Source organism: Numida meleagris, chromosome Z (assembly GCF_002078875.1).
Source record: "Numida meleagris isolate 19003 breed g44 Domestic line chromosome Z, NumMel1.0, whole genome shotgun sequence".
NCBI classification, from domain to species: domain Eukaryota; kingdom Metazoa; phylum Chordata; class Aves; order Galliformes; family Numididae; genus Numida; species Numida meleagris.
The window spans coordinates 19,508,984-19,533,649 of NC_034438.1; the positions used below are offsets into that span (position 1 = coordinate 19,508,984).

The following is a 24,666-nucleotide window of genomic DNA, read 5'->3' on the forward strand; positions in this document are numbered from 1 at the left end:
TCCAAGTGATTTCTATCATGTAGCGCATCTTTCCATAAAATCTGCTCCCTTAAGATCTTTGCACCTTTTCCAGCCTCTCAGGCTGGGTGGAAAAGCAAGGAGGGGGTTGTGTATGCATGTACATACCAGCAATGTGTGAAGGGTCTGCTGAAAGTCTGCTGGTCATAGTACTGCTCTTTCTCATTGCCAGTTGGTAGCAGAGTATGTAGACATTCAGTACTCCTGTTAAGTTCCCTTTCTCTGTGAGCAGCGTTTATAGCTGTCAACTAGTATGCTATTATAAATAAAAGATGGATTGTATGAAATGCAGTCCATCCTACCCTGAAACAAAGAAGTTTGTCATTTCTATGTTGTCACTCACTGCTGTTGTACCTTTTGTTCATACGTTTGGAATTTTGATTTTTTTTAATACTGCAATATGTGCTGGTCATCCATATAAGCAGATTAATTCTGCAGCCATAGCCCAGCTGTAGATTCAGTTTGGCAAACGCCACACGCTTCTACTTGGCTTTTATTCATGTGACTGATCTGACGTACATGGAACCACTTGCATGGGCTGAAGTTAAATGTTTGTGTGACTGTGGGACTAATGCCTTTGTTTTGAGTGACACAAGTGAACCTCATAAGTAGGCACAACAGATGAGATGAAATATGAGTCAGTAAGAAGTCAGTGTGATTAATCCTTTTCAGTAATTCTACTTCTGCATGTCATCTGTAGTGCATGCCATTTGTTAGTAGACAATAACTTATTTGTTTGGTTTTTGTATTACATATCAGTTGATTCTTAAACAACCAAGCAATCAAAACCGAACCTCATCCTCCTGAACAGTCAGTTCAACAGAGTAGCTGTGTTTCATATTGTAGCCCTACACACTTAAATAGGTAAGAAGCAGACTTTCTAGTGTTTTAAAGCTTTGCTATAATACATGTGGTTACTAAGGAAAGGTGGCACTCTGTGAATGAGAACAAGTAGAGGCAGCTACAGGTTAGTGTGTGGTAGGAAGAGAAGAAGAGCACCCATAGCAGCTTGTACAGTTTTTAAACCATAGAATAGTGAAGGTTGGAAAAGACCACTAAGTTTATCTAGTCTAACCATCAGCCCATCACCACCATGACCACTAAACCATGTCTCTCAGTGCCATATCTGCATGTTTCTTGAACACCTCCAGGGGTGGTGACTCCACCATGTCCCTGCGCAGCCCCTTCCAGTGCCTGACCACCCTTTCAGAGTATAATTTTTTCCTATTATTCAACCTGAACTCTCCTGGTGCAACTTGAGGCCTCCACCTTGCCACAACCTCCCTACAAAACAAAGTATCCAAACTAGTGTGTTCATATACAATTTTAGAATGCTAAAATTCACTTGTTTCAGAATTAAAGGGTGAATTTTTCTTGTATACCTCATTTAACTTTTTCATGCTTTTTTTAAAAGGAGCTATAATCCTGAGCTTGTCACTTCCACAAATATTTAGATGTACATAATCTCAGATTTTGTTTATGAAAATGGAGCATATTTTAAAGTGTTTTCATTTATTTCAGCACCATCAGGTTCACTTAAGATGTGAAAAGTGGTACTACATCTTTTGAACCAGGAAACAGATGTGGATATTTTACCAAAAGAAGTCAGTGTCTTTGCTGTAATTATCAGCAGATGTTTTCAGAAGACTTCCTGCTATTGAGTAAAATTTCAAAAAGTGCTGCAGTTGAAATTGTTGACCCATAATGCGCTTTGTTAGTGCTTAAAGGGCGTTTGGCCCCTGTTCTTTTTCTTTTTTCCCCTAAAACATATGCATGATGGGCAATTAATTTGTCCTGGAATATACTGTTTTCTCTTTTTTAACAGAGACTACTGTTAATTCTTTGAACTCTGTACTGAAAGCATTTTAATCAATTTTATCTGTAATTGTTTTAAGCAGCTAATATGCTCTATTTCCCTCCTTTCTCCCACAATTTTTTCTAACGCAGAACTTCTCCACAAAGGAGTAACCTCAGTAACGAATCTTGAAGGTTGGGTGGGGCATCCTTTGGATCCAGTTGGCACTCTCTTCAGCAGCCTAATGGAAGCCTGCAGGGTGGATGATGAAAGCTTCCATGGATTTGCAGACTTCATAGGTAAGGCTGTGCAAAGGAAGCTATCTTCTATATGTTTTCAGTACCCAGAGGCATTTTTCTACCTTTCTGTTCTGAATTAACGAAGTGTAAGAACTCACATTTACCTTCTCTAACAAAATGTGTAGAAGAGAAGATATTTAAAGTGGAATTTTGTTCTAAGCTATATGAAAACACAAAATTATCAGTTGCTCATTCTTTAAAATTCTTTATTTTTTGCCTAAAGTAAAAGCAAATGAGTTCTTACAGCAGCAGCCATCTCCACATACATTCCTCTGTGCTTTTTTTGAGACAATGCAGAAGATCACAAAATCACAGAATTGTTGAGGATGGAAAGCAGATCTGCTTAGAGAGGGTGAGCTACAGCAGGTTGCTCGGGACTGTGTCCAGTTGGATTTTGAGGAACTCCCAAGAATGAAGGCTTTACAACTTATTTGGGCATTCTCTTCCAGTGTTCCACCAACCTCACAGTAAAAAAAAAAAGTATTTTATTATGCTCAAATAGAACCTTGTGTTTCATTTTGTGCTCACTGCCTCTTGTCCTGTCAGGATGTATCACTGAGGAGAATCTGACTCTGTCATCTATATGTTCTACTATTGGATATTTTTACATGAGATCCTCCTGAGCCTTTTCTTTTTCAGGCTGAACAATCCCAGCTGTCTCAGTCTCTCTCTATATGAGAGAAGCTCCAGGCCCTTGATCGCCTTTGTGGCCTCTCAGTGGATTTGCTCTAGTATGACCATATGTACTGTGGAGCTCAGGACGAGACAGAATGCTGTAGATGCATCTCACCAGTGCTGAGTAAAGGGGAAAGAACAACTCCCTTGACTTGCTGGCAGCACTCTCCTAATGCAGCGCAGGGTGTTATTGGATTTCTTAGCTAAATATGCACATAATTCTTCAAATAGATGGCAAAACAATTAAAGTGTTCTACAAAGAATATGAATTGGAAAGTAGCATTTCAGAATTCATGCATGCTTTTGATCAGGGTGTGTATGCCCGTTGCAAGTTTGATATTTGCTTCCCAGGAGCTTAAATGATGCATTCCTCATTCTCAGTCTGTTTCCACCTCTGCAGTAGTTTCTGTATGGATAGAAGTTGGATTCATCTTTCTACTTACAACTCTTATATATGCGTATTCCCAATCCTCTTGAGGCTTTGCCTCAAAACTCATTCAATTAGATTTTCTTCAGTAAACTTACAATCCCATATCCACCTATTCTGGAAGAACTTTTAATTAAAAGAAATTAGAAACCAAATTCTTTGCAATTAAAAAAATGCAAAAACTAAAAAAAAAAAAAAACAAAAAACCATAACAAAACAAAAAAAAACCCCACGACTCAAGGAATGGAAATTGTATGTGTTGAAAAGTGGCTTCCCTTACACAATGCATACGTGTTCTGGATTCTCGTATGCTGCAGCTACCTGTCTCCTGACATCTGTCATCACAGGTTTTTCTTCCCCAATTAGACTGTTAACTGCTAGATGCTGGAATAGTGTTTTGTCATCTGTGAAGTGCCAAATGAATTGGTAGTACTTCTTAAAGCCATTTATGGCTTGGTCTCCATGGAATTTACAAGTACTCTGTGCTGAAAGTAAGAACAATGTCAATAAAGTTCAGAGACACTATACATGTTTATAACTGTCACACATAATAAAAATTCCTGAAGAACTCTAGCAGTGAATGCTTAAAAAGTTGTGGAGCTACTAGGCCTAATGTATTTGCAGAGTCTTAATAATTCCATCTGAAATACATGTGGAGATATAAATGTGTTCTCTGTTCACTCACACAATACTGAGGCTTTAAGGAGATACAGAAATCGGTGGGGGGGGGGGGGGAACACAAAAAATTGAAATGCATCTTCTAATTTTGGTCTTGTTAACACAAAGCTGGAAGAAAGACTCCCTTCCTCTAAATCGCGTGACTTAAAGACAAACCTTTTATTTTCACTTGTGTGATTTTTTTTTAAATTCTAATTGATTTGTATATTTCTCCCTCATGGAAACAGATCGGGTGGTTTACATTGGATCTTGAGATAAAGCCAGTAATTGAAATAATTTTAAACAAATGAATACTGGCAGAGGTAGCATTTGTAAATGTGGCTTTATAAGCAGATTATGGATTAGAATGGCTTACTGATATGTTGTTCTTTGTGTTACCACTTACAGAGAACATGGGGCAATGCAAATCTCTGGAGTACCAGCACCTGCCTGCACACAAGTTCTTAGAAGAAGGGGAATCGTATTTAACGCTGGCTGTGGAAGTAGCATTGATAGGGCTGGGACAGCAACGAATAATGCCAGATGGCTTGTATGCACAAGAGAAGGTTTGTCGAAATGAGGAGCAACTCATTTCTAAGCTACAGGAAATTGAATTGGATGATACTCTGGTGAAGATTTTTCGAAAACAAGCAGTCTTCCTATTAGAAGGTACTCAATATAGACGCTAAGTGCTTCTTTAAACTGTCTTCACTTACAGAAGCCCACAGAACTAGTATTTCTGTGGAAAGTGATCTTACTTACCTGTTTTCTCGTGTAGAATTCCAGAAAAATTATGTTTACAATCTCTTACAAAAATCAAACATACACCAAGTAATACAATAACTTCGATGTATGGCATTTACTGATGTCTGAGCCTTTCATTTCATCTACCATTTCATTTTTATTGTATTTTGTTCTTTAAATTTATTTGTTGTGTGTCATAATCTCAGTAGCCTAATTATACAGCCCAGGCTTCCAATTAAATGTTATAGAAATCAGTTATCAGCAGCTCCCAGGTAGCAGAATTCTAAACGTCATTTGTTTCAGGAAAAAGAGCTGTCAGCTTTGTAAATGCAAGAAGGCTTCTTTTTTCCCTAAGTAAAGAGCTTAGAAAATTTACTTAGAATTGCTGGGATAGAAGTAATAGCATTTTATTTGTAGTATCTAAGAAAATTACTTCCCTCTGAAGTCTGAATCATCTATGAAAATTAAAATATGTGGTCAAATACTGATGCTTAAGGACTGATCTTGTGACTAAACTGATCAAGACAATTTTCTGTTTGGGAGCCATTGTGGATTGCAATAAAATCTGTGGGAAAAGAGTGCATGCCTTTGCTTTAACTTTTAAAAAGGATTAACACATCATTTAGCATCACATTCAGAAAGTAGCCTAGTGGATTTTGAAGCTTTCTAGCTTTTTTTTTTTTTAAATGAGAGAAAAAACTTTAAAGAAACTAATTAGCTGAAGGCATGTTTTGAATAGCTGTTCAAGGGATGGTGAGGAGTACAGTATTGTCCTAGCTGAGTTGTGAAGACTGATACACAGCAGTCAGGTTTTTACTTTCTTTGTGAGACATTTTTGGAAAAAAATGTTTCATTTAATGGAACACATGCAGTATGCTCAGGTCCTTAAAGACTTTGTTACCTACTGATGGTGCCATTTGAAACTGCAGAGTAGCTGCACCATAGGGATAGCTTCCATTATGATATGGCTCTACTGTTGCCTTATGGCCTTTGGACAAGTACAGTTTCTCAGTGGATCCAGCTATTAGCAACCACCAGGCAGAGATCTTATGGATTATAAAATCCATTTGCTGCATCTCTTAACTGTTAAGGATGCTTCATGAAGAGAAGACAGAGTTTCTCTTGACTGTTCCCTTGTTTACTGCTTTGATCACTGATGTTTTGTTTACTTGGAGCAGTAAACAAGTAACCATAGCAAGAAATCTCCTAAAATAGCTACCTGGGAAATTGCGATGAGCAGTGTGCAAAGAGAGTCTTGCATTACTGTTTGCTGAGAAATCTAAATTTCCTGCATTGGCTTCAGTTTACATCAGGTTAGATGGAAACTATTGTACAGTGATTGAAGATCTTAATCATATCGGTTTTGTTTTTATAGTTGAAGTCCTGTAGATATGATAAAGAAAGCTTAATCCAATATTAAGCTGATTTCTTTGCTGTTAATGCTGATTAATGCATGCGGTATGTAGCTACTGTGTGAATACATGGGAAAGTAGAATGTTAACTGGTTCCGAGAACTGTTTTAATTTTTTGCTTGACTACTAAGTTAATGGCAGAATAATTTTCAAATAAATGCTTTGTCACGTATCCCTCATGTCCCAAGTTTCTGACTGGACTACCAATTGGCTAAGATACAAAACGGCTTCTTTCATTGAAGCTGCGCTAGATAGTTTTACCTTAGTGTTAAAGAAACAGTCAGAAAAACGTTGTTGAAACAGATGTGCTGGTTCAAGTTGTTACCAGCTTTGTTTCATGGAATTCATCCTCTTCTGCAGAAGAAACGGCTGTATAAATTGTGCAAGTACATCCTCATCTGTAGGACCAGCCATTTTGAACTGCTGCTGGAAATTGTCTAAATGACGTGTGCTTCTGCAGTGAATTCTGCTCATCCAGACCGTGTCCATCTAAGTGTGGTGTACTGAAATCTGTAGTAGAGGAGGAGGTAAAATCCTCTTCTCTCTCAGTAATTTCTAGGGCTGCTGGTTGCTATCTTGTAGTAATTGTCCAATAATAGTTAATGTACAATTCTTATTCTGTATCTTACAACATCTTATACTAGCTGCTGAAGCCAAAAGCTGCTTGACATAGTGTTCATGTTAACAGGAATAGCGGCCTCATGATTGCAGGAAAAATGTAAAAATGGTATTCATAGTCACTGTTAACCTTCAGAATGCATCGAAGAAATAATTACATTTAAATTTTCTTTTATTTTTGCTGTTAGTCCTGACACTATTCTTACAAAGTACTGCACTGGCTACCCTGAGTATGTGCAAAATCCATTGTCACAGCAGTGGGGGTAGTTTTCCCACAGCAAATGTTATTTTTGAGATCACATGGCTGTAGCAGACTAGCAAAACAAGGTTTTGTTGCATGATCTGACCTGGTCTTCTCTGGAGACAAAATCTGGAGCAAAGGGTAATTTATATGCCTTATGTCAAGTGAGATTAATAGGGACCAGGTGCTGTTGTAGTGATTGGTCATGTAACTTCAACTGAAGATGTGCACCTCTTCCCTGAACCCACACTTTTTTTTGATGGATCTTTGAGAAAGAAATCACACACCGCTGGTGGGTTCATAGGGATTCACATGCACAATCTAAGAATGTGGAGGCAAAGCAGAGAATAACACATTCTGCTTTTGCATACCATAAACTTGTTAAATGAGTCCCATGATGCTGTGGGTCTGTCATTTGTGTGTGCACTGATAATGTGCCTAGTACTATGCAATTTGCAGTCTGTCTCATTGTCTCATAGAATAGATGGTATGTAATAGATTTGTAATATATTGTACCTAGGTCACTCCAAAAGTAATGCCTCCTGTTTATTTCCATAGAAACTACAACAGATACAAAGAGTACAATAACACTATTTGATAGAGCAAATTCTCAGCTACAAAACACAGTTTTCAACACAGTCACCACCATTAGCTGTGCATTTTAACCAGTGATGAACAAGAGCCTGCTTGCCACACTCGTAAAAATCTGCACTGGAGGTGAACCACTGTCACTGTCACCCTCTGCTGAAACGCACCACCTACTGCGTGACTGTGCTCACATCCACTGCTTGGCCTTCATAAATGTTCAGAAAGCACTGATAAATTGCAGTGGGTGGTATTTTCTCTTCAGGGAGGAATTCAGTGACACAGCTTTGCTTCATACATACTTCCATGTCAGACGCCATTCCGTCAGACTGCCGCTCTGCTGCCATCTGTCACATGGCAACAACATGTAATGGAATATTGGTGAGAAGGTTCAACCTCTACTGCCATACCACCAACATCTGCCTCTGACATGGGCTAACATCATAAAACAGGAAGCATTACTTTCAGAGCAGTCCTCATGTATATGTGATACATTTTTGAAATGATTCACAAAAAATATAAATGCAGTTTTACCTTTAGCACAGCAAACACTGGATACCAAATTCTAGTGAGTTTTTTTAAAGGCGCAAAAGTTCGGTTTTAACAATCTGTACAGATAGACATTCTTTTTCTCTTTCCTGCAGCTGGACCATATAGTGGATTAGGGGAAGTCATTCATCGAGAGAGCGTTCCAATGCACACATTTGCCAAGTATCTCTTCACCTCTCTCCTACCTCATGATGCTGAATTGGCATACAAAACTGCACTGAGAGCCATGCGGTATGTATTCACAAGTCACCTAGAAAGACCACAAGTAGCAGTTGGGAAAAGAGGGGAAAGCTTGGTAAGCAAGACCTCAGCATTACTCCCTTTAAGGAAAAATTACTTTGGTTCTGTCATCTGTAAAACCAAGTGATGTCTGTATTAAATACAGCATAACAATTTATAAATGTACAATTAGTGTTTACCTACAACTGTGAAGCAGCATTCTGTTAAAACTATTTCATTCTAGCATCACTGTTACGATGTGTGGTTTTGTGTTTAACAGTGGCAGTGTTAGCCACGTGTGTTCTCATGCAACTGTTTGTGTGCGGTGGTAATGGTGTGAGGAAAGGGGCATCTAACCAGCAGCTTCAGTATCATCTCCTACTTAGCCTCTAGCCTTTGTTCTGTAGGACTATTTGTTCCACTAGTTGTCTTTATAAATTAGCTGTTGATGGTAGATTTGAAACCATATGTTGTTGTCTGAGACGGTTCTTCTTTTCTTGTGCATCATAACTAGGCGGTCTTGCACACACTCCTGGGTGAACACTGGGATTTAAATGGAGTATATGTTACACAACAACAAAATGTGTGACTTGCATCCCATTTGTCTTTGGTAAATGGGAGAAAGATATTTCTCAGGGAGCTCTCAGTGTGTGTTGGCTTGATCTCAGGGCAGGCCAGATTGTTAACGGTGGCTAAGAAGAGCCTTCTGAAGGAACTCTCAAGGGTCTAAATGATTAGTAATAAATCTGTTGTCCTGCTACACTGCAGGGAAGAAGCTGGACCCACCTGGATTGCCTGGTTGCTGTCAATAACTTGTATGAAATGACGATTGCCAGTCATGGCAATTCTTTGACTACTAGGAGCAATCAAGTCTCTCTTTAAACACATGCATGTTAGGTGTTCATGGTCATTATTATCAAGAATGATTGTACAGTGATTGTAGGATATGCTAGCCACATAAGTAGTATTTATCAGGCAGATTGTGTTAGTGTTTTGGATGTGTGTATTTTTTCTGGATTTTCTACAGAATGCAGAATGCTATATAAGGAGAAAACGACTGTGTGGTCAAACAATTAAACAGGATAGCTACTATCAGATTAGACCAAGTTTATTTAGCCTAGGTTTGTTGGGTTTTGTTTGTTTCTATCTTCTGGCATATCTAGTGATGAGAGTCTCAGAAATACAAAGTGACCTTGCATACTTGCTGTTTGTAATTAGAAATTTAGGAACTGTATTGACGAGACAATGCATTGTTAATGAACTACTGAGAACATTCAAACATGATCAGAAAGCTGTCAGCTAGATACATTCAATAACACTGGTCATAGCAGATCATCAAGATAGTACAATATACACAGTAAAAAGAAATAAGCCAGTTTTTGTAAAATAGACTTTTGCCTTTATATTGATTTCCAGTCAGTACATTAAAGCGTTTCTCAGAAGTTGTGTGGGGTTTTCCTCCTTAAGCTAAACTACACTGAAAGGCTGGAAAAGATATCTATCAGCAGCTTTCATGGTGCGCTGGACACTTCAGTGAACATGGTAGCACCATGCCATTCCTCTTGAACAAGGACACGTCACAGCTGAAAACTTCTCTGGAAGTTTCCTATCTCAACTGGAGAAACAAGCGAAATGCTGAAAGATCCTAGATCATGAGATCTGTAGTTATTGGGAGCTCCAGCCACTTTTCTACCATCTCAGCTGAAGTCCGAAAAAACCCTCACCAAAAAACAAAACCAAAACAAAACAAAAACTAAACAGTATCAGAATGAGCTGCCTGTTTGTTTCTGTCTGGTAAAATTACCCGATGCATTGGTATGATTGGGTCAATTCTCCATAGCCCCTTTGGCCTTGCTTTATAAGGCAGATGAAAATTCAACTCTAAGCAAAAGTCAGTCTTCCTGCATTTTGATATTTAGCCCTTTTCAGAAATACGGACTTCTATCACCTATTGGTGGTAGGTGGATGGTTGGACTGGATGGTCTTGTAGGTCTTTTCCAACCTTGGTGATTCTATGATTCTGTTTTGAACTGTGCTAGTTGCAAATGCAGACACTTTCTGTTCCATGTCTCTCTGCATTCTCAAGCATTTCTCAAAACTTCTCAGAGGTGTTCTTTAAGAAGATTATTTACTCTTCCAGTTCACACGAAAGTGGTAGTTCATAGTACAAAGAACTCCTGATTAAAACAAAGAAAGACTGACTTACTGTTGCCTTCACGGGGAGAAGAAAACAAACAAGTAGACTGAATATTTATCTCATGATTGTGAGGTAGAATGGATCAGAAGAAGGAGATTTGAGTATCTTTTCCTTCATGACAGTGAGGAAATGGAAACATCACAGACAAAAATCTCACATGAAAATTAGTGTAAGTGCTGCCTAGAAATTTCTGCATTTCCTCATGCTTTTAGAATTGAAGCATATTTCTTTTTCTGCCTCAATATTTTTGAAAGAAGTTAACTTACCAAAGCCATAGCTACATGATTTCCACACGTAAAAGCATTCAGTGTCAATGTACACACAAATCTACATGGATTTATAGAGCTCCCAGTAATGGTAGCTCTGTTTTGTCTCTGTGTATTCAAAATGATCTGTTTGTGTTTCATTTTTTGAATCCTCTTTCAGTGTGTGGAGTACACAATACAAAAACCAGTAGAAGCTGAGTTCATGACTCATCTACTTCAGGTCTGCAAAGACGGGATGTACTATTCTTGATGGTCACTTCTGTCTACATTTATCTTCTTGCTGCATCAGAACATACAGAGTGGAGCTTTAGAGAAATGTGGTTTTGTGGTGACCTAGTTGACTGCTCACATGGAATCTGAACGTTTGGTGTTGCTCGGCTGATCTCTTGTTCAGTCTGAATTTCACTCAGGCTTCAGGAACTAGGCTGTAACGGTGATGTTTAATCACAAGGTAGCTTTGCTAAGACCTAACTAAATAATTGATGTTTGAAAGAAAAAAAAAAAAATTAAGAATGCTAAATCTGTTGTAGCTTGTGCTTGTTTTGATGTTCTTTAGTCTTGCCAAAATTGCATGAAAGCCACCAATTCACAACAGCATTTCCTTTTCGCAGCAGCAGAACATAGAAGCTGGCAGCGAAATTTGAAGTGACAAAAGATTTCCCCAAAACAGCCTCTTCCTTTCATACTCTTTTGTCTATTTACTGTTACTTTTGCATTCTGTAGTTGAGATTTTTCCTGTTTATTGAAATTACTAAGTGTGTCTTTTTTCCTCCTCTTTCTTTGCTTGGAAAAAATCAGCTGAATAATTTATGCACATTTTATTTTTACATATGTAAGGCTTTGTAAAAAGGTATCTCAGTGTTACTAGGAAAGATATTTGACCCTTGATACAAATCAAATGGGCAGTTGGTTAATACGTGGTTTTTTAATTTTAGCGTGCACATACATGTATCTGAAAACTGTGGAATAACCTCCTGATGGCTGTTTATGTGGTGTGTGGTATTTATACATGCCTGCTAAATACCCTAACATATATTCAAAATGAGCTTTTTTAGAGAATTCTTAAAGATACTGTCAGTTGCTTCAGGAACATGCAGAAAACCATTAAAACTGTTGCAGATATCCTAAAACTGTCTTAAGGTCTCCATTCTTACTATGAATCATAGAATCACCAAGGTTGAAAAAGATCATCCAGTTCAACCATCCACCTACCACCAATATTTCCCCATGTCCCTTAGTACATTTACATGTTTCTTGAATGCCTCCAGGGACAGTGACTCAACCATAGCTCCCTGGGCAACCTGTTCCAGTGCTTGACCACTCTTTCAGAGAAGAACGCTTTCCTGATATCCTACTTGAACCTCCCCTGGTGCAACTTGAGGCCATTCTCTGTAGTCCTATTGCTAGTTACACAGGAGAAGAGTCTGACCCTCCACCTCGCCACAAGCTCCTTTCAGGTCATTGTAGAGAGCGATAAGGTCTCCTCTGAGACTCCTCTTCTCCAGACTAAAAGACCCAGTTCCCTCAGCTGCTCCTAATAAGGCCTGTGCTCCAGACACCTCACAGCTTTGCTGCCCTTGTCTGGACATGCTTCAGGGCTTCAGTGACTTTCTTGCAGTGAGGGGCCCCAAACTGAACACGGTACTCAAAGTCACTTCACCAGGGCTGAGTACAGGATGATCCCTTCCCTGCTCCTGCTGGCAACACTAGTTCTGATACAAGCCGGGATGCCTTTGGCCCTCTTGGCCGCCTGGGTACACTGCTGGCTCATGTTCATCTGAGCACCAACCAGCATCCCCAGGTCCATTTTTTCCACACAGTCTTCTAGCCTCTCTACCCCCAAGCCTGTAGCGTTGCCTGGGGTTGTTGTGGCCAAAGTGCAGGACCCAGCACTTGGTCTTGTTGAACTTCATCCCACTGGCCTCAGCTGAGCGATCCAGCCTGTCCAGATCCCTCTGCAGGGCCTTCCTAGCCCCAGGCGGATGAATACTTCCTCCCAACTTGGTGTCATCTGCAAATTTACTGAGGATATACTCAGTGCTATCATTTAAATCATCAGTAAAGATATTTAACAGGGGTGGTCCCAGTGCTGACCTCTGGGGAACACCACTCGTGACCAGTCACCAGCTGGATTTAACTCCATTCACTACTGCTGTCTGGGTCCAGCCTTCCAGCCAGTTCTTTACCTAGCAAAGAGTACACCTGTTCAGGCCATGGGGCTGCCAGCTTCTCCAGGAGGATACTGTGAGAGACTGTCAAAGTCTTTGCTAACATCTAGGTAGACTATGTCAACAGCCACCAGGAGGGTCACTCAATCATAGAAGGAGATCAGGTTGGTCAAGCAGGACCTGCCTTTTGTGAACCCATGCTGGCTGGGCCTGATCCCCTGGTTGTCCTGCACATACCTTAACCTACAGCTCTTGTAGAAGTAGATTAGGCACTGGTTATGTTACAGCTGGCCCATCTGAGAGAGTCAAAATGGCCTTCAGAAAACTTCCCAGAATTCAAACCAATCTGTGGTTCACTTGCACTAGTGTCTGAGGTAGTTAATTTAGACTTAGCCTGGCTGTGTCCATATTAACTGTCGAATATCCTTAAATAGAATCACATAAATATTTATATTCTGCATCTTACTCCATAAGGGCATTTTCTCTGTCTGTAAAGTACTTCATAGTAGCGATGAGTGCTGGAAAATTGCAGTGTCTGCTAGTTGTTCTGAAGTAGTTCACAATTTCAGGGAGTTGGCTGTGGTACACTGCACTGAGGTTCAAATCATGTGAAAGCACAGAAAAACGCATTCCCACTTTCTTTGTTGGGTAACAGTGAAGAGATCGCTTTTAGACAAGAAATGGTATGTTAGTGGAGTAAATAATTAGAAAGCTTCTAGTATAAGAGCACACTAAGTCTTCAAATTTTTTGAACTGTTTTTTGCTAGAGTGTTGTGAGTGCCAGAAAACACAAACTTTAAACCCAATCAAGAAACTAGCATTTGGAAAGCTCTTGCATTTGATGTCTCATTAACCCTTCATGTCCTGAAAGAACATGTGTCTCAGTTATTGGCTATCATTTCTATTGCAGTAGTCAAGAACAAGCACAGTAATTTGCATTTTCGAAGAGTAAATATTCCTTAGTGAATAAGACCTCAAATTCTTACTTGAGGATTAGAAAACAGAGTCTGAAAAGTATCTTCAAAAGCAACATCCTCTGTCACTACTGTTTGGGATCCTAACATCAGATTATTGTATATTATGCAATGTTGGTAGGCTGTAGCTTAAGGACTTTAAAAAGTAGGTAGTAGCTGAACAGTGAAATTTCCTTTTTGGTATGTCTGATTTTTAAAATCAAAATCCAAATGACTTCTTGAATATTCATCTCCCTTACTTTGCTAATCATTTGCAAGTGAAGGAAGTTGCAGTTGTGCATGCAGTAATACTGGAAAATATTTACATGTTTTCAGTATGATGGAGAAGCATTTTCCTTCCTGAGAGCTGTGGTTGTAAGGCTGAAAAAAGGCAAGGAAAAACGTTTCAGCTCTAAAGATGATACAGAAGGTCTCAGCTGCCTTGCTAATGGAAGGCTTAATTGTACTGTGAATTCCTATAGATAACTGCTGATATAAGCAAATTTAGCAAATAGTTTCCCCAAGCTATTCAGTTTCCTTAAAAAAAAGAACTGATTTTTCCAGTATCTTTTTATACCCAAAAGTGCACATTTTGTAAACAATGTGTTCTTGCAGCTTTAGTTTCACTCATGAGTAACCTAATGCAATAATGATTTAATGAAAGAGGATTTCTTCCTTATTTCAGGTTGCTAGTATTGGAATCTACAGCTCCTTCAGGAGACATGTCCCGCCCACACCACATTGCATCAGTTGTTCCAAACCGGTATCCCCGCTGGTTCACTCTAAGTCACATTGAATCCCAGCAGTGTGAGCTGGCGTCAACCATGTTAACAGCAGCCAAAGGTACAGTGCTGTCAGTTACATGCTCAGCTAAATGTATGCTTTTAATATTATATGGAGTAAACAGATTTTAAATCTTGTGTTTAGGAATCCAAATGGCAGTCTGACAAGAGCTTGACATGGGATCAACAACAAGCTGAACTGACTTAGATCTGTCACTAAATCTTCTAGCAAAGTAGTTAAGCTATCTAGAGGGTAGCCAGAGGAGCTTGATTTGAGGCTGAGAAGACAGCTTTCTGTTCTTCTGATGCACGACTGTGAGACCCAGCAGTGGACAAATCAATTCTAAAATTCACAAATCGGGATGACTTTTTGGCATGTACTACACTAACATTATCAAACACAAAAGGATTTTGTGCTCTCTTATATCTTTTGTTGATATGTGATTTAATTATGGAAGGTTTATAGCAACAAAGTGTGTACAACTGAATCATTATACTATTGCTGCAGCAAGGCAGGCTTAATTATAATGCATCTCTGTATGTCTTGGGAGCTTGTTCTGTTTTGCTGATTCTGTTTACCTCTTGCAGGTGATGTTCGGAGGCTGGAAACAGTGTTAGAATCCATACAGAAAAACATACACTCTTCATCACACATCTTCAAACTTGCCCAGGATGCATTTAAAATAGCAACACTCATGGACAGCTTGCCTGACATCACTCTTCTAAAAGTTTCTCTGGAGTTGGGCCTTCAGGTATTTCCCTTGTTCATTACTAAGACAGCAGAATACAGCAATTAGATTCTGTTGGTGGGTTCAGCAGTTTAAGTCTCTGAGGACCATATTGTCCTGAGCTCTGTCCAGAATTTTTAGATATTACCTGCTGATGTGAAGTTGACTGGTAAACTTAACATTGGAACAAGGGTCTGCTCAGCTTCTTTGTTCCATTTGAGTGGAAAGAGCTGGAAGTGGCTGGCTGCAGGGCATTATGCTGCTAGTGTGTCAGAGAAGACTAGTGCACTGAGTTCAGGAGTTTATGTAGCAGTGGCCAGAGATAAAAAAATCTGCTGGCCAGAAGGGTGCTAGATATTTTGCGTGATCTTGAGGGGTTTCTTACTATTCCTCCCATTCTTCCCTTCCCTGTTTTCTGAAGTAAGATTTGGTAGGTTGCCTGCTGAATTAGTAGGGAAAACCAACAGCAATCATAATGTCGTGTTTCTGAAACAGATTGCGCTAACAGCAGCCCTCTCACTTCCTTCATCAAATACTGCAAATCAAATACTTCAAATATTTTGAAACGATAGTCTGCATCAGATACAGTCTAAGGTGTGCAACAGCCTCAGGTCAGTTTTAAGGCTCTTAGGTGACTTACAAAGTTAGAAGGATACAGCCAGGTTTTTAAGTATCTGGAATAATATTGCCATACACTGATGAGTCTTGGAGATTACACAATTCAACAAAAATAAATCTCTTCATCCCCCTTTAGGGAGTTCTTAAAAAAAAAAAGCATGCTAAGATCAGGAACCATCTATTACTTTGCTTCAGTAAACAAAGTTGCAAAGACTTCTGGGGAAAGGATATTGTATCCCTGTTGCTTCTCATGACTTAAAAAAAGTACTACTTGCCTATTTTAGACTTCTGGAAGCCAAAAACTTTAATCAGAAAGCTAAGATTCTGTATGTTTCCCAGAGCTGTGGTCATGAGCCAAACCTACCAGAGTTGAAGAAGCATTTGGACAATGCTCTCAGACATAGGGTTTGATTTTTGAGTGATCCTTTCCAGCTTGGGATATTCTATGATTCTACAATTCCTCCTAAATCCAGTACTTTGAATAAAACTAAACCTAAATTGGTATAGAAATTGTCTATTGTTCTTTTCCAAGGTGACACCAACAATTTCACAACTCTTTCATCAGGTTCTCCAGGACAGAAAAGCTTCTTGCGTTGTTCTAGGTTTGGTAGAAATGTATGGACTACTGGATTCCTTTTCCCTTTTTCCAGTGCTAGCATGTGTTCTGCAGAGGGAAAACATTTAAACTAGCCATGAAAAGAGGTTGTCAGCATGGAAAAATAGTCGTGGAACACCTCAATTGTATTCTGTCTCACAGAACTTTACTGACACAGATGTTCTGAGATCTGCAGGTGTAGGGGCAGCTTCTGTTCCTCCACTTGCTTATCTTATGCTATGTCAATGAGAATATTATTGCACATCTACAAACATGTATGCTGGCAGAATTGTTGAGTGAATTAGTCCAGGTGATTGCTTGATGCGTATTTGGCAAGTAGTATCCCTTCCACAAATACCTGTAGATAAACCTTATTCCAGTGTGCATGACAAAGAGTTTTCGCATTGCTGTGGAAGCTAATGGTTGGCCGTTTCTTGCATCTCTCATGAGTAGATGAGCTCTTCTGTTCCTCTAGATTAAGAAACTTACAAAAATTCATTCAGTCTCCCATTGATAGAAGAGGTGTCTCAGGAGTGTTTTGAGCAGTAGTGAAATAGTTCTTCGGCAACATGGATGATGTTTTAAATTAGCTTCAGCTCTTCTTTGATCAAGGCATCAATGTATGCTTTATTTGAAATCCTTGTTGATTTTTTTTTTGTTTTTGCTTTATTTTTAATCATCATTAAAGGGCCCCTCTCTTTGTGTTCTGGTTCATCAGTTTAATCAGGTGAAAAAAAACACAATTCCAAAATAGTTGATGACAGACTTGTCCAGGTCAAGGGACTAGATACGGTGTGCTGTTTTGCTCTCAAGTTAGGGCTGTCTACATTGCAGTTGTTATTTTGTTGACTATGCTTGCTGAAGTGAAGGCTGTTGTGAGTAATCCTTTTACAGACCACCGCAGAAAAGAATGTAATCAGAGAAGACTTCAAATGAAGTTGTCATTCATACAGTTGTTTGGGTTTTTTTTAACCTTTTCCCTCCTGCATCAATAGCAGAATTCAGTCCATCGATCTATTTTCTGTTGCATTGCTCTAGTTGGGGTAAGCTGAAAATTTGTCTTGGATACTGGAAGGGTGTTAGCCTTCAATTTTGTGTGTGTCAGTAAAGAAAGTAATCTTGACTCTCTTTGATGGAGAGGACAGATAGTTGCACTCCTGTTCCACTAGCAACACCTGCTAGTTTAATCTAGCAGGTGGCTCAGCACCACACAGTTGTTTGCTCACTCCGCTGCTTTCCAGTGGGATGAGGGAGAGAATTAAAAAAAAGTATCAAACCAAACACTCTGAAGAAAACAGTTCCGTCCCAGCTGAAACTAGGACAACTCCAAAGCATTTTGACTTGGAGATGCTGTTTCCATTCCAGAAATACTTCAAGCAAAGGCTTTTTCCGTGCTCTGTGTTAGCTTTGTTTTCATTTGAAATTGTATGGAGTTGATTCTTACAAATCAACTTACTTTCTTTCAAAATGCTGTTCTCTGCTGTACAGCTTACACTGCTGCTTAGTCAAGCTGATGCTCTGATGTTTGAGGCTGATAAAGCCAACAAAATCATTATGCTGTGACAGCCGTCTCCAGGCTCCCAAGGTGGGAATGCTTGGAGACCAGCATGGAATCACAACCACACAGTTCATTCATGTTCTTTAGTAGTCTCTCCATCTTCTTAATTATCTTTTCTACAGTTTAGGACAAAAGGAGGTGGCAGGAATAGCTGGTATGACAGAGGTCTACATAGTGCTTTGAAGTCACCTTAATACTGGGAAGGCACATGAGCTGAGAAACCTCTTAAAAGTGCTACTTGACTCCAAACTGTTTAATGAGTGGATTTTATGACTTTAGTAGGTATTGCTCATTGCTGAGAGCTTTATGATTGACATAATTTCATTACTACAGCTATTGCCATGATATGATGACTGAGATAGTCAAAGAGAAGGCTATTTGCATTCCTTACCTGTATCTGTGGAGTATCTAATTAGCCAAAGCAAGCTTTCTGTACAATTTCTGTGCAACGTTTTTTTTTTTACTGAAAGAACATTTTTGAATAAAATAGGGGCACCACAATCAATGCTTTAAAAACTCCGAACATTTTATGATGGAGGTTTTTTGCACGGTCTCCGTTCAGGTAGAGAAATCATTGCTATGGGAGTTTTAATAATATCTGAATAGATTTAGAATTGTATGTATATCATTGTAGAATTAGCAGACATTCACATCACAATACTTTCTTAATTCTTGTCCATATTATTGAAGTCAATGAAAAGAAATGCGCATGTAGGGTGACAGTGGGTTAGTTTGCCCAACAAGAGTGGACGTGTTTCCACTTTAAAAACTACTATTCGTAGAGGGAGGAGAGACAATATAATTTAATTTGAATCATCAGTAATTGGCTGGACTTTGTTTTGGTTTTGTTTTTCCCTAACAAAACAGTGTCTTTCATTTAGACTCGAAGGGCCTGCAGATGGAATTACACTCTGCATGCCCTTCTAAGGTAGCTGTGCAATATTTTCCAAATCTTTGGACATACCAACTGAAAGACAGCAATGTGGAGAGAGCAAGAAGCTGCAGTTTTGAACCCCAGTGTCTCTGAGTAATTCAAATACCTAACTGCTGGTCTTTTGTATCAGTTTTGCAGTTAGGATTATTTGTTTCTGTTTTAATAGGTGATGCGGATGACACTGTCAACACTGAATTGGCGACGGCGGGAAATGGTGAGGTGGCTGGTAACATGTGCAACAGAAGTAGGTATGTTCAAAGATGCTGTTCAAGAGCTCCTGCCTTTTCATCTCTTAATCTTAGATAACTTGATCTTATTTGTTAATGCCCAAGCTCTGCAAATGTTTCCGACTTTCTGTTATCTAGAAAATTCCTTTATACTGAAGGCATTAATTATGGTAATAACGAGTGGTTTTCTTGAGCACATGAAGGAATAGTCACAGGACAGGTGAGATAATATTTGAGTAATGCAATGTGACCTTTTTGCCTTGCAGCATAGAGGAGTGCCTAACAACATGGAAAATATCCCAGATTTCCCCTTCTACTCTCCACGTTATAATTGGATTTGATGTTGCAACAGAGAAAAGGCTTGCTGTTGTGGATTGCTGCACTGTGCTGAAACTTTGCTTGCTCGGAAAGGCTAGGTCTGGGGTGCAGATGAGATAGCTATTTGGTAACTGTGGGGAAGAGGAACCAGAAAAAAGATGAATGAAATGCTGAGAATAATGTCATGAAGGAGTTCTCAATTTTTGATTTTTAAACCTCTGGATAAATCCAAGTTTAGAATGTAATACAGCTTTGTTATGTGACTTTGTTATATGCTGGAAAGCAATCCAATTAGTAATATAACCATTGTTTAACTACACAAGGTTAAAAAAAAAAGTGAAATTAGAATCAGCTTTGTACTTAAGAGTTGACAACAGTGAGAGAATAGTGCACTCAGCAGGACATTCTGTTCATTTCTGCATTCTGCCATGGATTTCCTATGTGTGTTGCATCCCATAGCTTCTGTATTCCAGTTTATTGTCCACAAGATGAGGATGCAGAATCTAAAAGTGAATATGAGGACATGTAAAACGATAGCTCTGAAAAATGAAATAATAAAAGATTTAAAAAACAACAGCTATTTTAGTAGGGACAGTATGAATACTATGATAAGGGAGCAGTTTTAATTGCCATTAGAGGTATTTCTTGAAATACCCTGCTATATTTACTCATTTTTCATGCATTTGAGTTGGATTGTTTCACAGATGCTTCTTGCGTTTGAGAACTTTATAAAATTGCTGTTGCTTACTCTTTGGATTTGTTTATTTGTTTTATGCTTAACTGGGAAATTAATGTTGTCAGTAGCTTAGAAAAATACAGCTTGCCTTTGTGTGCCCTCACCCAGAAGTTGGTTTGTGTCTGCAAATTTTGATGCAGTGCTCTTGTTTTATCGTTTTTACATCTTTGCAGAGATAATTATTACTGAGGGTATATTACAGATATTAGTGCCTGGATATTATTTTGTGCAGTTGCATACTGGCAAATAAAATGCTGGTTGTAAAAGCTTTAAATAAGTTTACATATTCTAATAGAAGTATCCAATAAAGAACCTATAATGTCATGCAAAGTACTCTTGAGACTTAATCATCTTGGTAAAGCAAGGAATCTGCTTACTTAAATGAAGTTACAGTACCCTCTGGCTATGCTCACTTTTTGCACATGAGTGAAGGGATGAATAGGAAGCATCGGAGTCCTGCAGAGAAAATGAGGACCTCTGGATGTGGTTTAGGTGGGTTCACAAATGTGTGTAAACTGCCTCGAGGGTAAATAAGGCACTCTAGTTGGATATAAAGTTAAATTATGGAACCCATCAGTCAGAGTTTCCCCCATCTTTCCCCTGCCAAACAAACTTCCTCACACCAGGAATAAAGTGATACTAAATAAAATATCTATTTCAGATAATAACAAGTAGTGAATACTGCTCCAAGTATTTTCCTAATATAGAGCTTAGTGTTCAGGTGTGTTTGATTTTGACTGAAGCTGTATCTGAAAATCTGCTGGAAGCAGGTGTGGGGGTAGAATTCTTGGGTCTTTTTTTTCTTTTTTTAAGTCATGCCTAGTATTAAATGCCATGGTGTTTTATTAAGTAAGCCATTTAGCATGTTTCATGTTCTCTTCTGCATGCACTTTACCTTGAGATGCACACTGAGAAAAGAAGTTAAAATTGCCTTTTAAAATAGTTCAGTGTGGGTTGCTTTTGAGTGATGTGATGAGACCAAATGAGCAAGAACTTGTTATACAAATTGTTTTAAATAATAAGTAAAACAGCTCAGTTGTCGCACCAGGAGATTAGAGCTTATCTTACAGACTTTTTTATGTTGTTCTCTGCATTTCAATGATTGCTACAGATTTTGCACATAAGCCTCTGTTATGTTGTCCGTTTCCGGCCTTTCTTGATAAGGCATATCCCCTTGATAACCTCACGGACTGCTGGAAATGTAATCTCTTGCCGAACATCTGTATTGCTAGATTTTATCAGCTGTGGCTGATCTTTTCTTTCTCTTACAGGTGTTTATGCACTGGATAGCATCATGCAAAACTGGTTTACACTATTCACTCCAACCGAAGCCACTAGTATTGTTGCTACAACAGTGATGTCCAACGGCACCATTGTCCGTCTGCATCTGGACTGCCATCAGCAGGAGAAGCTGGCCAGCAGTGCTAGGACGCTTGCTCTACAGTGTGCCATGAAGGATCCCCAAAACTGTGCCCTCTCTGCACTGACCTTATGTGAAAAGGATCATATAGCTTTTGAGACCGCTTACCAAATTGTTCTAGATGCTGCTACAACCGGCATGAGCTACTCGCAGCTTTTTACTATAGCGCGATACATGGAGCACCGCGGCTACCCTATGCGGGCCTACAAGCTGGCCACTTTGGCCATGACACATCTCAACCTGAGTTACAATCAGGACACACACCCTGCCATTAATGACGTTCTGTGGGCATGTGCGCTCAGCCACTCCCTTGGGAAAAATGAGCTAGCAGCTATAATACCTCTGGTGGTCAAAAGTGTCAAATGTGCAACAGTACTATCAGACATTTTGCGTAGGTGTACTTTGACCACTCCTGGCATGGTGGGACTTCATGGAAGGAGGAACTCTGGTAAGCTCATGTCACTGGACAAAGCCCCTTTAAGGCAACTCTTGGATGCCACGATTGGAGCCTACATTAATACGACTCATTCACGTCTCACTCACATCAGCCCTCGACACTATAGTGAGTTTATAGAGTTCCTCAGCAAGGCTCGAGAGACCTTCTTAATGGCTCATGATGGACACATCCAGTTTACACAGTTCATTGACAACCTAAAACAAATCTACAAGGGCAAAAAGAAACTGATGATGTTGGTTCGTGAGCGGTTTGGTTGATGAAAATGTGTGAATGGGGGGGGGCTGAGGGAGGGAAGGGGTGGTTTGTTTTTACTTGAGCCTGCCTTTGTATCCTTTTTAACTTAAAGAAACAGAGCCACACCGGTATTATATGTGTATAGTTATATTGAGTTTGCAAACTAAACTGTCATGTTGTGGAAGTTTGTGTGTTTAATTTTTTTCCTTTTTTCTGTTTTGTGTGAGAGAGAGGTTAAAAAAGGTTTGGTTTACACTGAGTATATGTTGTCAAGTGGCAAAAGCCCACATTGCTCTCCTGTTCTTTCTGTATACGTTCACAGCCTCAAAAACAAACGTATATTGCAATGGCTTTAAAAACCAAACAAAACACCTCCATCCTGTGATAAGTACCTCGAATGGATTCAGCTTTACTCCTTTGTAACTCATCCTTACATTTCAGCATATTTAAACAAGCCAACAAATGAAATACTAATAGTTAAAAGGCTGACCACGTGGCTTTGCAGTGCTGTTCATCCAGAAGCATGGCACACAATGCTTGTGCATGTGGAAACTTAGCGACTGTCAACATACATTCTCAGGGATTTATCAAAAAAATTAAAAAAAAGAATGAGAGCATTTATTGTACTGTATATATATTATAGTATATGTCTGAATATTGAAAAATATAACATTAACTAATTTATAAAAAAATCTATGTAATGCAAAATACTTGAAGCTGCAGTAGCTTGGTTTTAAACAAAAAAGAAAACCTATCAGAAGGACTAAAGTGCGCCTTGCTTCAGGGTTGGCTCAGGTGGTGAACTATATGCTGGGCATCTATGCAGAGCCACCTTTTGGATTGCATGGTTGGACTGATAACTAATGGGGAAAATTTTATATATATATATTTATACAACCCGTGTATACATACATATGTATACACACATACACACATGCTTGTAACAGGCACTATAGTAAAGAGGGACAACAAAAAATACACAGCCAGAGCAGCAAGCCTTAGCATTAAGAATACAGTATGCCAGAATTGGGGTTTGTGCCTCCTAGCCTAGAAAACTTAAAAGAAATATCCTTTTTGACACAAAACACAAAATGTTTTCCAAAATGATTGACGTGATACATTACGCCTTTGCAGTGAGCTAATAATAAGCTAACCTTTGTGCACAAATAACATATATATATATATTATATATATATATTCTGCATAGGTATTTTGACTTTGTGCAGGACAGAAAGTTGTGTAGGTATGACTGTTCTACTTTTCAGTTTGTTTTTTTAATATATTTTATTTTCTCTAGAATTACTCAGACAAAAGCAGCCTTCTATCTTGCCTTGTCTTAATGCTTTAAAATAACCAAACTGGAGATCTAACTACCAAACTGTTCATTATATTATTAAATACCAACTTTGGTTACAGTATAGTGTCTTTACTTTAGCTGATGGTTCTGTATCCTTGTGCTTTTTAAAGCAGTTTTTATGTTTTGGTGCAAAAGTTGTCCAGTGTCTCTTGTTCCCTTCATTAGAGAACATGCTAGAGGTATGTTTGTAGGTATTTTTGTTTAGAAAAACTATTTCATGCTCTCCATTTTATTTATTATAATAGGTAAAAAGGTTGTACTTCATCACCCATGTAAACATGCTCATGAAGTTGAAAGTAATTAAGATTTGATACACTGATATCAATTTATTTATGTAACTAAATCACTGTTTTATAAACTTGTTAATGATCAACAATTTTTTTGTTTTGATTAAAATTAGTTTTTTGAAAGTTGATTCTGTCTCCTTTATGGTGTCTGTTACTGGAGTTGAATTGCGAACAGATGGTTTGTAGATCTTAAATGCCCAGCTTACAACTTTGGAACATTATAATCTTAAGCAATATGGCCACAAAGGACAGGAAAGAATTTTGTTCCTCAAAAAACTGCAGAGGAGGGGCTGTGCTCACAATTGCACCAGGTCCTACGCAAAAGATGAGAAAAGGCCTGGTGCATCAGGAGGCAGCAAAAGCTGCCTGCAGTTGAAGGAATATGTGTGGTCTGTTCAGTGAAACAGTAAGACTTGACATGTTGCCCTGGTGGGGTGGTAGACTGACATCTTCCATCTGAGTGGATTGCTTAGGTGAGTGTGAGAGTTGGTGTGCTGCCAGTATGCTCAAGGACAGTTCTTCCTGTTCTTTGATTGGCTTTTCTAAAATATATTTTGTATTCTGATTTGTGCAGCTTACTGCACCAGACTCA

General features: G+C 38.9%; 1 protein-coding gene across 3 annotated transcripts in view; it reads left to right on the forward strand.

The window, feature by feature from the left end:
- Nucleotides 1–24,202, forward strand: part of ZSWIM6 (zinc finger SWIM-type containing 6) — a 112,603-nt gene extending 88,401 nt beyond the window's left edge. For 2 of the 3 annotated variants that reach the window (XM_021379763.1, XM_021379764.1), the window contains exons 8-14: nt 1,966–2,112; nt 4,280–4,540; nt 8,116–8,251; nt 14,509–14,666; nt 15,194–15,357; nt 19,205–19,286; nt 21,591–24,202. In XM_021379763.1, the coding sequence (XP_021235438.1) occupies nt 1,966–2,112; nt 4,280–4,540; nt 8,116–8,251; nt 14,509–14,666; nt 15,194–15,357; nt 19,205–19,286; nt 21,591–22,453 (1,811 nt within the window). In that variant the 3' untranslated portion in view covers nt 22,454–24,202. Of the gene's footprint in view, nt 1–1,965; nt 2,113–4,279; nt 4,541–8,115; nt 8,252–14,508; nt 14,667–15,193; nt 15,358–19,204; nt 19,287–19,531 lie in introns of all 3 variants that reach the window. The other variant, XM_021379765.1, reaches the window with a different exon arrangement.